General features: G+C 40.9%; 1 protein-coding gene across 1 annotated transcript in view; it reads right to left on the bottom strand.

The window, feature by feature from the left end:
• ADGRV1 (adhesion G protein-coupled receptor V1) overlaps positions 1-16,396 on the bottom strand; it is a 295,225-nt gene that overhangs the window by 35,413 nt on the left and 243,416 nt on the right. Inside the window, exon 89 of the mRNA XM_059834045.1 lies at positions 11,078-11,199. Within this exon, the coding sequence (XP_059690028.1) occupies positions 11,078-11,199 (122 nt within the window). The remainder of the gene's footprint in view (positions 1-11,077; positions 11,200-16,396) is intronic.

Here is a 16,396-nt window from a genome sequence, read left to right as displayed (position 1 = left end):
ACGGTTGCTATTTTATTCTCCACAATAAGAAAAGTTGAGTCTTATTGACAGAGCTGGAAGAAGATCCCAAGTCCTTTTCAGTGGATATACTTCCACTGACTGTAGCAGTACATGTTATAGTTACATTTCTCACTTGTTGTTTTATACTGCATAATTCTTGCTATTACCAGTGCCTTCCAGGTGCATGGTTAAAACTGCTAAGTCACCTTCTACCTGAAAAAATGATTAAAGTGTTTAGAGGTTTTTCCTGAAATATTTTTACTGTAAGCTCCTCAAGAACTGCGAAAGTGGCTTCATAAATGCTGGAAGACCTAAAATGTTATTTAAGTATTCATTTTTCTGTTGTAAATGGGCAACTGAATGAAATACTCTCTAAATGTTTTTGACTGACCATTGGTTGAAAATCCAGTAAATCAAGTCCCACTTCAGTATATTCTTTCACTCTGTACTTTTTGCAATTTTATTATGCATTATTCTGTATACTTTCATCATCTTAAACACAGCTCTGGACACAAGCTACTCTTTTCTGACATCAATTCCTCCTATATAGTTGGGAGATATTTAGTTCCAACCTGACAATGCTTCCTTTCTTTACCTGACACTGCACACGTTTTCTTTGTTTTGTCTTCAGCTATGGACTGACTTTGGGTCCCTTACATAAGAATTTGAATAGGTAAAGGTAATATTTTACGATAATTTCGTAAGTCATTACAGTAATCATGTATTAGAGTATGTTTAGGGTGGTAACTAAGAACACAGAGAATTCTTCTTTAAGGAGGAAGTAATACACATAAAGGGATATAAAATTGAATACTGCATTGTCTTGGTTCACTGAATAATCAAGTCACTCGAACGGCTTCGTAAGTTTGCACGGCTGGTAACATGCATACCAATGCTATTGCCCAATCAGGATTACATCCCAAAAGTTTAGCTGCTGATGTCAAAAAGTGTCAAGTCTCAATAAGTTACAATCTTTCTTTATTTGCTTTATATTAGTTCGTTCTACTTTTTTTTTTTAAAAAAAACGAGGCACATACTGAACAAACTTTTAGGGATTTTTACTTTAGGAAAAATAACTTCTTTTTCTATTCCTTTGTTGTTCACTTACTAAACAGGTGAACTGTACTGAGTATACTATTTTCTTTCCTTCCAGGTATAGTATGTCTGGAAGAGAATCCCAGCCCCCAGAAACCGCACAGGTATCTACTTTATTGCACAGATGTCAAAATGCAATGCTGGCTTTGGATGTTATTTTGTTTCTGGGGTAGTGTATGAATTCTTTGAGCTGTGTTTGACTGTGTTTGGTTTACGCACTCAGCTGACAGAAGAGGGTTTGGTATTACTTGTACTATTTCTACTTGAACAAGCTTATGTGCTTTTCTTGATGTTTTGCTTGTAGTTCACCTTATCCTGGCAATACTATGATGACCTCATTGTCTTTTGTTGGGCTTCTCTGCAGTGTAGAATAATTTTTTTCAAAATCTTTAGGCAGCCTTTTGTAGCCCACCACATTTACTCACATCTCATGTCTATCGAGTACTTGATTTTGTTTGGTTTTGTGTGGCTTAGATCATCAGAACTGCTGTATGGGATCATCTAGTCCATGTGTGACTCATCAGGAGGAGATGCTTTAGGAAGATGCCACAAGAAACAGAAGTGAACTTATTTACAGTGGTGGCCTCAGTGTCCCCTGACTGTATCCCACAGTTAAATAGTATGTTCTAGGGGAAAAAAGGTATCTTTCACTTGCAACTGGTGCTGGCATGAGCTTTATAAACCATATACTTTTGTTTCTTTTCTTTACTACACCAATATATTTCACTTACAAAACTGTGTATCTTTATTCTCTTCTTGCTTTCCCAATATGCTATATTTTTTTTTACTTTTTTTTTTTTCTTCTAAAACTGTGTCATATTGATTTCTGTTGCTACATTTATTTTCTATTTTTACATAAAGAGCATATTCCTCATTATAATATTTTGGAGGGTTTTTGCCACCATATCTACTAGTTTTCTCTGATATTTTATCTCCTTTGCTACCTGAGCTAGCCCTTGCTCCCACTCTGGTTTGCCTCTACCATTTTAATTAATGAGGTTTGGTCAATCACATCTACTCCAGCCAATGCCAGGTTTGGGCACGCATCTGTTCATTCGCTTTCTCTATGTCCATATTTCTTGTTACCATGGGCGTTTCAAACATCTGTACCTGAACTCCTGAATCTTCTCTTACTGTAATCCACTACAAATAAGTTGACTTTTAAAAACTGTTGTATTAGGAAAGTCAGCCATTTTTCCCAGTTTGGAAAATGACCAATCAACTCTTACTGCCAGACTTTTCCTGTGTTTCTTAGGAAGATGTATTTTACATGTAACACTGTTGGTCATTATATGGGCATGACTCATCCTGGTGTGCTCAAACACAGAGCAGCAAAGACATTTTACCCTTATCTGCATCAGCCAAAACAACCACACAAAGTCTTTTTGAAGACTGTAGTTAACAATGGGATACCTCCCAGTTCTGATTTCACAGAATCACAGAATCACAGAATGATAGGGGTTGGAAGGGACCTCTGGAGATCACCTAGTCCAATCCCCCCACCAGAGCAGGTTCACCTAGAACAGATTGCACAGGCATGTGTCCAGGCAAGTTTTGAATATCTCCAGAGAAGGAGACTCCACAACCTCTCTGGGCAGCTTGTTCCAGTGCTCTGCCACCCTCAAAGGAAAGAAGTTCCTCCTCATGTTTAGATGGAACTTCCTACGACCAAGTTTGTGCCCATTTCCTCTCGACCTGTCACTGGGCACCACTGAAAAAGGACTGGCCCCATTCTCCTGGCACCCACCCCTTCAGTATTTAGAAGCATTTATAAGACCCCCCCTCAGTCTTCTCTTCTTCAGACTAAAATGACCCAAGTCCCTCAGCCTTTCCTCCTAAGAAGTTGTTCCAGTCCCCTCATCACCTTCGTAGCCCTTTGCTGTACCCCCTCCAGCAGCTCCCTGTCCTTCTTGAACCGGGGAGCCCAGAACTGGACACAGCACTCCAGACGTGGCCTCACCAGCGCAGAGTAGAGGGGGAGGATAACCTCCCTCACCCTACCTGCACACTCTTCTTGATGCACCCCAGGGTGCCGTGGGCCTTCTTGGCCCCAAGGGCACATTGCTGGCTCATGGCCATCCTGTTGTCCCCCAGGACTCCCAGGTCCCTTTCCACAGAGCTGCTCTCCAGCAGCTCAGCCCTTAACCTGTACTGAGGCATGGGGTTATTCCTCCCCAGGTGCGGTACCCTACATGTGCCGTTGTTGAATTTCACAAGGTTCCTCTCTGCCCAACTCTCCAGCCAGTCCAGGTCACGCTGAATGGCAGCGCAGCCTTCCGCTGTGTCCACCACTCCTCCCAGTTTTGTGTCATCAGCAAACTTGCCGAGGGCACACTCTATCCCTTCATCCAGGTCATTGATGAATATATTGAACAGGACTGGACCCAGTCCTGACCCCTGGGGAACACCCCTTGTTACAGACCTCCAACTAGACTCTGTGCCACTAGTCACAACCCTCTGAACTCTATCTATCAGCCAGTTTTCAATCCACCCCACTGTCTGTTCATCTAACCCACACTTCCTAAGCTTGCCTATGAGGATGATGTGGGAGACGCTGTCTCTTGCTGACGTCAAGGTAGACAAGAGCCACTGCCCTCCCCTCATCTATCCATCCAGTCATGCCATCGTAGAAGCCTATCAGATTGGCCAGACATGACTTTGCCTTGGTGAATCCATATTGACTACTCTGATAACCATCTTTTGCTCCAGATGCTTTGAGATGACACCCAGAACGAGCTGTTCCATCATCTTTCCAGGGATGGAGGTGAGGCTGACTGGCCTGTAGTTTCCTGGGTCTTCCTTCTTGCCCTTTTTGAAGACTGGAGTGACACTGCCTTTCCTCCAGGCCTCAGGCACTTTGCCTGTTCTCCAGGACCTTTCAAAGATGATGGAGAGTGGCCCAGCAATGACTTCTGCCAGCTCCCGCAGCACTCACGGGTGCATCCCATCAGGACCCATGGACTTGTGGATGTTTACTTAACTGTTCTCTAACTTCATACTGCTCAACCAGGGGAAAGTCTTCCTTCTTCCAGACTTTTTCTGTTACCTCCAAAGTCTGGGACTCCTGAAGGCTGGCCAGAGCAGTAAGGACTGAAGCAAAGAAGGCATTCAGTAACTCCGTCTTCTCTGCATCATCTGTCACCATGGCACCTGTCTCATTCAACAGCGGGCCCAAATTTTCTCTAGTCTTCCTTTTGCCTACAATGTACTTGAATAAACCTTTCCTGTTGACCTTGACATCCCTTGCCAGGTTTAATTCCAAGGAGGCCTTGGCCTTCCTCGTTTGATCCCTGCATACTCCGACGGCATTCTTGTGATCTTCCCAAGTGGTCAGTCCCTTCTTCCACATACTGTAAACTTCCTTCTTCCACTTGAGCTTTTTCAGAAGCTCCTTGCTCAGCCATGCAGGTCTCCTGCTTCCTTTGCCTGATTTCTTGCTCTTAGGGATGCACCAATCCTGAGCTTGCAGGAAGTGGGACTTGAATATCACCCAGCTCTCTTGCGCCCCCCCTACCCTCTAGAGCCCTAACCCACAGGATTTCTGCAAGCAGTTCCTTGAGGAGATCAAAGTTAGCTCTCCTGAAGTCCAAGGTTGCAATCCTACTAGTTGTTTTGTGCATACTGCACATAATCCTAAACTCTGTATTCTCATGACCGCTACAGCCAAGGCTGCCCCCAACCTTAATGTCCTCCACCAGTCCCTCTTTCTTTGTCAGTACTCCACCACCTCGCCTTGTTTAAGTACTCCACCACCTCTTTGTTTAAGAGCAACTCTACCACGTCGTCTTGCTGGCCTATCATCTTTCCTAAAAAGAAATAGCCACCCATGACAGCGTTCCAGTCATGTGAGCTATCCCACCATGTCTCAGTAATTGCAATGAGATCATGGCCCTGCGACCGCACACAGGTCTCTAATTCTTTCTGTTTATTCCCCATGCTGCGTGCATTGGTGTATAAGCATTTCAGGGAGGGAGTTGAGCATGTAGTTTTCGCCCTTGAGGGGTGGTAGGCCTTCTGGTTCTCAAAAATTTTAGCATGCTGCCCCACAAGTGCTGAACTACTACACCCAGGCGCCTCTCTAGCAAGCCCAGTTATCTCCCTGTCCCCCTTCAAATCTAGTTTAAAGCTCTCTGAATAAGCCCTGCTAACTCTTCTCCTAGAACCCTCTTCCCCCTGTGAGATAGGCTTTTCCCATCTGTTACCAGCAGGCTTGGTGTCTGGCAAATCAAGACATGGTCAAAGAACCCGAAGTCCTGCCAGTGGCACCAGGCTTGGAGCCAGGCATTGATCTGCTGGCTCTTCCTGTTTACCCCCTCATCATTCCACGCAACTGGAGGGATAGAGGAGAACATGACTTGTGCTCCCAATCCCTGGACCAGTCGTCCCAAGGCCCTGAAATCTCTTTTCACTGCCCTTGGACTTCTTCTCACTGAGGGCCGTACCAGGGAAGAAAGCTTCTTCGTTACAGTTTGCTGTTCTCCTGATTCAAAATTGCTGTAAAATGGAGTTTTGATACTGTTGACAGGTAGCATTTCAGTATTTCATAAAAGCAAGGTTTTGATTCAAAATTACTTACTAAAAAAGTTAATTAATTTATTGCTGGGGCTAGGGCATGTTGGGGCTTAGCACAGGAAACCGTGACAGCCTTGTAGGTTGCAGTGTAGATACACCCTAAATTATAAGATAGAGGGTTGGGGTGTGCAGCGCCATTTGCTCGAAATAATACAGCCAAAGAATAATCAAGAGTATACTGAGAAAGTCAGCTGCAGGGAAGAGCGTGAAACCAGGACGGAAGCCTCATCCCAACCCCTCTGCAAACAATGGGCAGAGATCCACCCACCGCCCTGAACTTTGGATCCGTCGAACGGCAAATATGCCGCTGATGACGTTAGCTGTACAAAGCAGAAACACCCCCCTAATTGCATGAAAAACACGGTGATCGATCGTTTAGGTGAGTATAGTGTATGCAAAACAGCTTGTGAAATCCTAACCTTTAGAGAGAAGCACATAAGACACCAGCTTATTCTTTCACTCCTGACACCAGCTAATACCTTGTGACTAAATCCACAAAGGCAATCATATGGAAAGAAAAGGGGTAAGTGTTCCTCTCAGTTTTGCAAGTGAAAAGATGAGGAGCCGAGGCCTTGCACATGAGAGCATGGAGGAGTATGTTTCTGCAACACAGATGCTGCCTGGGTAGGGTAATCAGGACCATACTGCCAAGGAACAAAAACCATCAGCTCTCTCAAACTTGCTTCTTATCCTTCTCCTTTCATGCTTTTCTAAATTTATTTTTTATTTTGTAAATCAGCTATTGTCCCCCCACATGGCACTTGGCATGTTCATTCCTGAAGTTACAGGGAAAGGGTTGCTTTTCCCTCCACGCACTAGAATAGCTCATACTGTAAACTCCTCTCTGATGGGAACCATTTCCCACAGGAAGTGCTCGGAAACAATTTGTCCTTAGTAGATGATTTTTCTATCAAGTGCATTTCCTAGGAAATGTATGTCATAAGGCTAAACAACTAAACTGGATAACATGCAGTGTCCTTCCAGTCTCCTGAGCTGAATCCATTTGGATATCCAACACATTTTAATGCGTCACGTTCTGCTTCGTTACATGGTCTGTAGCTCCTGAGCAGCAGGGAAGCAGATCTCTGTTTCTCATAAACTATTTCATGTTCTCTTTCCTGTTGGGGAAAAGCTCTTAATGAACACTTAATTGCTTTTCAGCTGAAAAAGGGCATGCTGTATAACAGAAATGCCCACCAATAAATGGTAAAACCGCCTTTTATTGCAGAAAACCAGCCTCGTTTTAACAATCATTATCAATTCTGAGAGCTGGTAAAGGCTTAACATGTTGGAATGAGACGCCAACAGCATGCACTAAAAGACAAGCTAGTTCCTCTCGAAATCACTATGAAAATGTGTTATCCACTATTCAGTCCCATTTTCCTCTCCCATTCCCAAACAGCCAGGATGAGATTAAAGCTTCAAAGGACGCTGGAGACAGCTGTCCATGTCATGGATGAACCTGGCTCTGCAGAGCCTGGAGGCCAGAAGGACCCCCCCGCAGGGAGCGTGTGCTCCCTGAGACCAGCCCCTTGTTAGCGGAAGCGTGGTCTGCAAAAGCTTTGTAAAGCTATACCTGCTTACAGCAAAACCTTCATTTATCCAGTATTCAGTATTTGTAATACATAATTTTCTTCTACACAAACAGCTTGCATACTGACATTTTCTCTAATTAAGACAATTTGGATGAAAAGCATAGATAAAGGAAATTTACAGGCTCTTCATCTTGTTCCTTCCCTGTTTTTCATTTCACGTTGCATGGCTGGTCACCTGAATCACACGTCAGTTTTTCTGTTTCCTGATTAGATAAATGGTAACTTTTAAACAGGAGAACAATATATGTGGGTCAGTTATTTAAAATGTGGGGGTGTTCCAGGAAATGTTTTTTGAACTTGTTTTACTGTAGAGATTTACAAAGCACTGAAGACAATCACCTACTAAAACAAACAAACAAATGTAAAAAACGTAGTACTGGGAAAGGGCTACTCCATTTTTTTTACTGTTCTCAGGGTACCCAACACTAAAAAGGTATCTTTTCCTTTAAAATATTTGGTAACTTCAAAAAGTAATTTCCAATATCTAGTAATAAAAGGTAGTGGATACTGTTGTATTACATTTTATGTCTGAAAACTCCCACAAAGGATAAAAAATGTTTTTAAAATATGAAGTGTGAAGTGCTTGAGCTCTTCATAGCTGGAAGGAAAAGTATTTATTGACTACTGTTTGAGTTGGAGCTACAGACCTGCATGTTTTAATCTAAAATATTAACCCGGAAGAGAATATACAGTTGAAATTATTGCATCTCCTTTCAATAAAGGAATTTGTTTTATATTCCAGATTTTACAGATTCTCTAGGGCTAGGAATAGCAAAAACAACAGATTTCCCCCTCTGATGTGGAAGATCAATATTAATGTAATTTGAATAGAAATTTGCCTGTTGTGGAGGTGCTGCAGTAGCATCCTCTGGAGGCTAGTTGACACCTACAGTTATTGCCCAGGTATTATGATCCATCATTAGGGCAAGAAGCTAAATTAATTAATCCCAATGCAAAAGAGGCAATATCCATCGGTGAAGCAGTTGCTCGTGTTTGTAGGGAGTTAAAGGAAGAATTGTGGGCAGAAGGACAATGCAGGCAGTCTGGCATCACCCCGGGTTTGAAACTGGGACTGTGCTCCATGCCTGGGGTTGCACAGCAGTGATAACGACATAAGGCAAGCCAGCCAATAAAGGGTGAAATCTGTAGTATTTAATTTCTTAATTTTTCACTTCCTAGCTCCTCTGAAGGATTTCAAACAAAGTTTCTGAATATATATTTCCCAGCTGTCTAATTGAGGGTGGAGATGCAACTAGGGACATTCCTCTGAAAGATGAGAAATGCACCTGCCCATGGAGGTTATTTGATCTTCATGCACGACCCCACGCTGCTGCAGGATAGAGCCGACAGACAAGTATAGCACTTGAAAGTGAAAGTTATTTATGTCAGGTCCTTGAGTACCAAAACAATATATACAGAAATATGTATTCTTAAGTTGCATGGAATTATGGTAGAAATATTTCTGACATTATAATACCCATAAAGAAATTCCAGCAGAGGCATACAAGAGTTATGTACTACCTGTGCAGGTCTTATTGGTATATACCTTTTGTACAGACAAGCAATGCTGATAAAAGACCAGTCAACAATTACAGAATAGCCACTAAAGAAAAAAAAAACAGCTTCCTAAAGTTCAAAGATTTTAAAGTGCACCAATGGAAACAAAACTACATAAAAGGCATTAAATTTAACCAACTGAAAAACTTCACATAGATTGAGAAAAGCAAATATTTCTGTTACCATCTCACTTTTAGCTGGATCTAAACAAAATCCTAACTTTGGAGTCATTCAGTGGTGCACCTCTAATAGCAGTCATGACTTAAATATTATTCTAGGCATGCTTTTATACCTGTGTTTTCCATATCACCTGTTATCATACTGGACCACTAGCACAATAAATCCCCCACAGACCTTGCGTGTCTTATATTTTACACAACTGTCTTTCAACATCCTCTTTTACTTCTTGATCCCATTGCAAAAAATTGGTGTCTTGAAACTGGCAACATTAATTAAAATAACAATAATTCTATGGCTTTGAACTTCACTTGAATAAAACGAAATTTCAAGTAATATAAAGCAGACTAATATAAAGTCTCTTCTGGCAATTGTACAGAAGGCTCAACACTCTAGCCAAGAATGGTAATTTTCACAAAGTACTCATATCCCTCTTCTCTAAATACACACTGGCAAGAAAGTAATTTTATTTTAAAGCAAATATCCATGCATATTAAAGTGCTCTGGCACTGTTTTACCTCTGCCATAAAATCTCAATTATAATGAATTACCCTTTTCAAAAATTTGTATCCGAGATAGATCTGTGTAATACAAACCCAGACTGGATTCTAGTAATAATTCTTTGTAGAGAGATAGTAAAGAAGGATATGTAAAGATATATATGCATATCTACATGTGCACACACACATGTCACCACACTTTGATGCTTTATATCAGTGCGTTAAGTTTCACCACAAAGCTGCAGTAGTTACAGTTGTCATACTAAAACTCCTGTGGGAGTTTGCCTGTACTCCGAGATTTTGCAGGGGGAGAAGAAAGGGAGGGAATGTGCTTTGGTACTACTGCCAGTCGTGCAGAGTTGTGGCAGTCTGACTGCAGAAAAAAGCTCAGCTGCCATCCTAGAAAGCAATTTTATTTGCTTGTGGATAATTACTAGAGCAACTCTACTCACGTAACTTCACAGAAAAAAACATCATAACTAATTTGAGCCAATATATACCAGTATATACAGAATAGTTAAATGGCAATATATACTGAATAATTAAATGTATTGCAAGGAGAATAAGCTACATTTTTTTTTCTCAATTTAAAAAAAATACTTATGTCTGAGATGTACATTTTGAAAACGTTTAGATTTCTGCTTAAGGAAACTCCCACTTTTTGAATTCAAATCTAAAATAAATCTGCTTTGTGAAAATATACCTTTTAAATTATTTTTTATTTGATGAGGTATAAAGATTTTTAATATAGGTAAATCATACATGGTAACACAGATACTTCTGCTATAATAATGGCAGAGGTAGTGGTATGTGCACACCATAGATTTGGATATATATTTCTTTAATTCCTCATCATTCCACTGTTTTCAGAGGCTTTTTTCCATCCGTGTTATACTATTCTCTATTCTGTAAACAATTCCACAATGTGCAGTATAGCATTGAATTCAGTGTAATGCACTACTGAGTCCGGTGGAAGCACCTGCATGTGTAAAATTCTGCAAAAGGCTATATGCATTTTTTATGATGAATAATCAACATCTAGTCTATGTTTGATTTTTTTCAATGAAAAGATCTTTGCTTTACCAATATGTATACTGCGTGAGAAAAGCTAAGCCTCAAGGCTCACCACTAATAATGAAAAAAATTTCAACATTATGGTTATATAATTTTAAAATCTTTGTGAGGTTTTTTTTTTTTTTTATTAGAGTTAACAGATACAGAAAATGGAAATACTCAGTGTTTTTGCAAAGGCTGCAGATATTTCAGTTTTACTGCTATGATTATCTCAGTAACATACTACATACAGAAGCAAGCAATTTTCTTTCCCGGTGTATTAGCTATGAAATTAAATCTATGCAATTATACTGCTATTGTTTCAAAACAATGCATCTCTCGCTTTAATATCCAGTCTATATCTTAACTTCAGGAATAAACAGCACACATAATTAACACTTCCACCTTGTCACAGTGTGTTTCTGAGCGTTGTTCAGCTCGTGAAGCTGAAATGCCAAACATGTTGTGAGTGGTGGAGGTGACCCCCAGCTCTGCAAGAGGACCGAAGGAAAAGGCACCGGCTCTTACCTGCAAGCTGTTGAAGATGATGAAGAAGACTAACATCCAGAGGTGCCGGTAAGCCATGTGCAGTCCTCCCCACAGCCAGGTCACAGAAATCAGGGCAAAGAGGTACAAGACCAAGGGGATCTCTGAAAACGACAAACAGCATTTCAGCCAGTGCGTCCTGGGAAAAACACTTTTTAAAGCATTACTGACGCAGGAGCCGGTTTTGCCTTCTTTGGCCAACCTTGGAGGTTGTTCTCCAGCGATGGGCAACCCTTTTCTTGCCCCAGCCGGGTCAGGGTCCCAGGGCTTTTGGGACCCCCCCTGGGGCCAGGAGACCAGGAGAAGGGCTTGGCCAGCTGTAGGGCTAGGGTATGGAGGGGCCAGGGGGGCACAGCCCAGCTCAACAAACGAGGCATGGGTGCTTTGTGAGTGGGAAGAGCACACGTGGAGTTAGAAAACACATTGACCTTGGCGGAAGCATGGGAGAGCTCTTGGCAAGCTCTGGAAATTTTGGGAGGAAATGGATTTTCAAGAATTGAGGGGAAAGGGAAATGAAGAAAAGCATTATCAGTACAAAAAACTGCTACGGCTCTGGCAACGTGTATAGAAGTATATAGAGATTATACAAATAGCTTATTCGCTGATTTGTTGTTACTTTCAGTGCAAGCCGAACATGAGAAGGTATCTGACCTTATAAAACTTTAAGTGACAGCCTCCACTCAGTTGAGGAGCCCCCCACCAGTTAGCTTCATTCACCTTCAAAAATATGTGCAGAATCTGTCCTTAAGGACACACATACAGTTGCATTTTATGTTCCCTATTGCATTTACAGCATAAAAAGTTTAAGGAATGCTGGCAGGAAGACGTCTGTGTGGACAAAGTTTGCACAAAGGAAAGCAGAAGTCAGCTTTCACCCCCACCGCTCCTGTTGCTGACAGCCGGGTACACCACGTTGGCCCCCCCGTGTTGACCGTATTTGCGGCAGACTTCAAAGTTCATGTTTGCCCAGGTCTGCACACTTCAGGAGCAGAGGTGCTCTGCCAGGCATTGCCCCTCTCCACATTAGTCATGTGGCATCAGCAAAGAGCAGGGACGCGCTTTTGACAGGCGTTGTTCTAGAAACAGCAGTTTGGGACCATTTGGGGTCTTTTGTTTAATACTGTATAAACTGCAAGTGCCTTCTGAATGCAGGCAATAGCCAAAGTCAAGACCACCTTCCAGCAAGGCAGGCAATAGTTGCTTCAGGGTTATAACTATTGCTTTGGCAGAAATGCATGTGTGTATTTTTATAAACAAGGGAATGACTTGAGGCGAAGCACAATGTGAGGAGGTACTGTGTTCCTAAAGTTTCCCCTATTAAAGCCTGATACCGCTCAATAAAACCTGGGGTGCAAACCTCAGCCTGGGCTGTTCTGCAACCATGCTTTGATAGTGTGACATAACATTTAACAAAGACACGTATTATTTCCTTAGTGAATTATAATGAGGAACTGTGGTACTTATGAAAATTAACATTATGCTAGGGTAGTAGTAACCTAGGACTAGAGGTAATAAAACCAAAGTATTAAAATAAACTTATTTCTTAGGAGCAGTTAACAAGGCCTTGCTTTCTCTGTGGGGAAAAAAACCCCCATCCTACCTATTTTTACTGAAAAATAACAAAGGCTGTTACAGCATTAGGAAGATCAGATTCCCTAAGCAAAGGTGTTTGAAAGCTCAGTTCTAATCATCGTTAAGGTAATCCCCTTCTGCCACTTATGTCTGAGGACATGATATAAATCCTGTCCAGTCTGGCCATTTGAAAATAGCGCTATTCCTGTGCACGCAGGACTGGGAGCTTGCTCTCAGTGGTCGGGAAGATGCAGTGCTGTGAGCCCCAGGCAGCTGGGGACCTCTACTAGGACTTGAGGAGGCATCATGGGTGGGTACTGGTGCCTTAGAATGCCATTAGATTCATGTATTTCATGTCACAGGAGATGTAAAGGATCTGTACGTGATCAGTACATACAACATAGGACCTGTGGAGGACCCCTTCCTTATGAAGAGAAAGCTGGAGGCCGGACTGGATAACCTTGGTTGTCTCAAATAACAATTGATGCCCATTAAGCACTTGAATCACTTCTCCCATGGTGAGGTGAGGTCTGGCCAAAATTTATTAAAGGTCTGAGACTTCCCAAGGATCCTTGATCCATAACGTAACACTAATAATACATGTGTATTTTTCAGAGCAGCATCAGGGGAAGGAGATTAAGGCTATGTACCTCTGTTATTTGTCTGGGAGGAACTCAATTTTGTTAGATGAATAGAATGGAAATGCACACACTGCACTCCACAGGCACCAGTATCCCTTGCACACAAAGCACCTGTCTCAAAGTCCCTTGGGCAAAATGGAAAAATTCCTTGTGGCCTCAACGGATGTTGAAACAAACTTTTTTATAACAGCTACTGATATAAATGGCCAACATCACAATGCTTTTACAATAATTAAAAATGCAAAGCCCTCTAAAGTACCAGGTAGTACAGTAAGAAGTAGACCATTAAGCATTTCTCTTTATCCTCCGTTGCATACACTAATGAATCCAAATACTTACTAGATGTATACTTAATGATGTTCACGAAAAAACAGCAAAGAACTAGCAACCTCAAAGTTTTTGAGGTTATAACAATGAAGTTTACCAAAATAAAAAATAAGAAAACATATAACAAAAAATGTTGCTTTTTGTAAATGTAATTCTAAAGGTAAACTCAGTAATTGTCTGTAGTGCAACTCATTAATTTATTTGTGCACAGACATTAATGGAATGATCTAATCTTTTTGTTTAAATCTCAAAATCATGCAATAAACTTCAGCTGCTTCTGAAATTCAACTGACGTAATGGACTGGCAACTGATGATCACTAATGTATACAATTCTAAATGCTGTACATAGACCAAAGCGAACAATTAAGGTAATTATCTCAGAAAGTTCAATAATGGTTTGGCTTTTGTATTACTTTGCAATGTGGTTCAACGCAGGTGAGTGGCAGGGGAGAGAAGAAATCGAATTGTGGAAGGACAAACTGCAGGCAGTAGAACATGCCAAAAATTAACACCATGATTTTTGCTTTTATGCATAAACATCACCCGAGGAAAAATACCACAATATTAATCATAACCTAGCACCTCTAGACTGTTGAAATCACAGATCACTGAAATAGCTGTGTACATAAAGTTGAAGGAAATGGAGCAATATGATAACTAGATCATATACTTTTGATGTACAGTGATCTGACTTTATTATTTTCAAGTCTGTGTGAGGGGGAAATTTGATAAATTCAGTGCCATCTCACGAGAATAAAATTACCACAGGTAAAAGCAGAATCAAGCTCACTGAAGCTAACAAGATCTCTATGGAGTGTACCTTGAGTAATTCTGATAACAGTTTATGTAACGAATGCTACTCAGTACAAACATGTCAATTTATATATGCATTATAACAGAAAAGATGGTCTGAAGATACCTGCTTTTTGCCCAATGCTGAATGTTTGTACAGTTTACGATTCTGCTTTTATCTTTGTCAGTAACAATTGCTTCATTATCAGTATTGTAGAGGGTTAATACAGAGTTGAAACTTTGGTAGCATTTAGTTTCAGCTGTTTGACTTCACCCATTTTGATCAGAAAATTTGTTGTATTTAATCAAACAAAAGCTCAATTACTAGAACAAACATATAGGAGAATCAGCAACAATGTCTTTTAAGTTTGTAAAAACAGCCCTTCATAAAGAAAAAGGATGCCAATAAATAGGCTTGAAATGAACCAAAATAGACTGTCTAGTTATCTGTGGTTTTCTTCGTATGGAAAGAAAACCAACACGCCTCTCCCAGACAAACTCAAAGGGTATTTCTGGGCAGATGAACCTTCATTGACAAGAATTTTACTCTAAATCCGACTGCAAGCAGTTGCCTTTAGACTACCTGTGTAAACCTAAGCAGATAAAAGACTGTTGTGGAGCAGTCAACGCAGCATTAGTGTGATGTAGGTGAGACACTGTCAAGCAGCTTTATTGGGCATTACATGTTCTAGTCATGCTGTTCCACATTTTTTTACACCATTCCATTATCACACCTTTTTTTACTACTAGGAATAGTGAAAGGTTTTATTTTACATATGTATGTATGCATATATCACCCTCCTGACTGTTCATATATCACCATCCTTACTGTTCATGCCTCTCCCTGAAATATCTCCCCTTTTCCCTAACTACAAGCTTAAGACACATTGGCAGAGTTGACCACTCAATACAGATGTGTTATGCTTATGCAGCTCTACTTGCAGTTTTTTAGAGTTTGAAAACTTACCATAGTCCAGCTTGGTATTTGACCATGTAAAATTACATACATTTGATCTACCAAACAACCAAATACGCCCACTGTTTCTCACTTCTTCCCCATTGCTGAGAAAAGGTTATTTTCCTTATTAACTTATCTATAGAACTCAGTTTTTCTGCAATGCTTACTGTTCTGAGGGCTGTGCTACATTGTAATCAGTTTTTATGGGTGGTAAAACTGTAGTTTTAGTACAGTAGGGGAGTCCATCGAGTCAACACTCAGGATTTTGTCCAGTGGTTTACATAAAAACAATGCTGGTGAGAACTTGAAAGATAGGCTGCAATATTTTCATGGCAGGTTTGGATTAGATTACAAAATTAATGAACCAGGAAAAGCATTAAAATGCTGGAAAAATTGATTTACCTCAACAGGAACCTAAAAGGAGCCTGTACTGGGTATGAACAAAAGTTTATCTGGCCTTGCCTCCAACAAGGGCCAAAAGAGCTGGCCAGATGTGCTACTCCTCCCTGCAATTCTCCCATTTACAACTCAGGAAGATTCCTGAACCAGACACAGTTTCTTTCTCTTCAGCAATCTTCAGGGGAATTCTGTTCCACAAACTCATCTTGAATTAACTATGGTGAACTTTGACAATTCAAAGTATCCAGTGGCGAAGAACTCCACAGCAATAGCATAAGATTCAGGTAACAAAATGCCAGATTGCTCAGCTGAAACAGCTGTCAGCCTTGTGTTTGTTGTTTGGTTTCCTTATAGCAGAAGCAAGAACAAGAAATAGAAGGAAAGAAAAAATCCCAGAACATTTCCAAACAGCCTTGCTTTCAGCTACAGTGGTTTTAAATCTGCAACAAAGCAAACCCACACAATTTAATATTTCTGAAAGGAACCTCAAAAAGAAAGACTACAGTGACAGTTTTAAGTTTCGTCTTCTCCTGTGCTATAAGACATCTGTATTGACCTACGCAGAGAAATAATCTGATGATGAGGCTCATGTGTCTACACCTACTGCAACC

Source organism: Gavia stellata, chromosome Z, assembly GCF_030936135.1.
Source record: "Gavia stellata isolate bGavSte3 chromosome Z, bGavSte3.hap2, whole genome shotgun sequence".
Taxonomy (NCBI): domain Eukaryota; kingdom Metazoa; phylum Chordata; class Aves; order Gaviiformes; family Gaviidae; genus Gavia; species Gavia stellata.
Note: the sequence above shows the minus strand (reverse complement) of the source record. Positions and strands in the feature narration are given on the sequence as shown.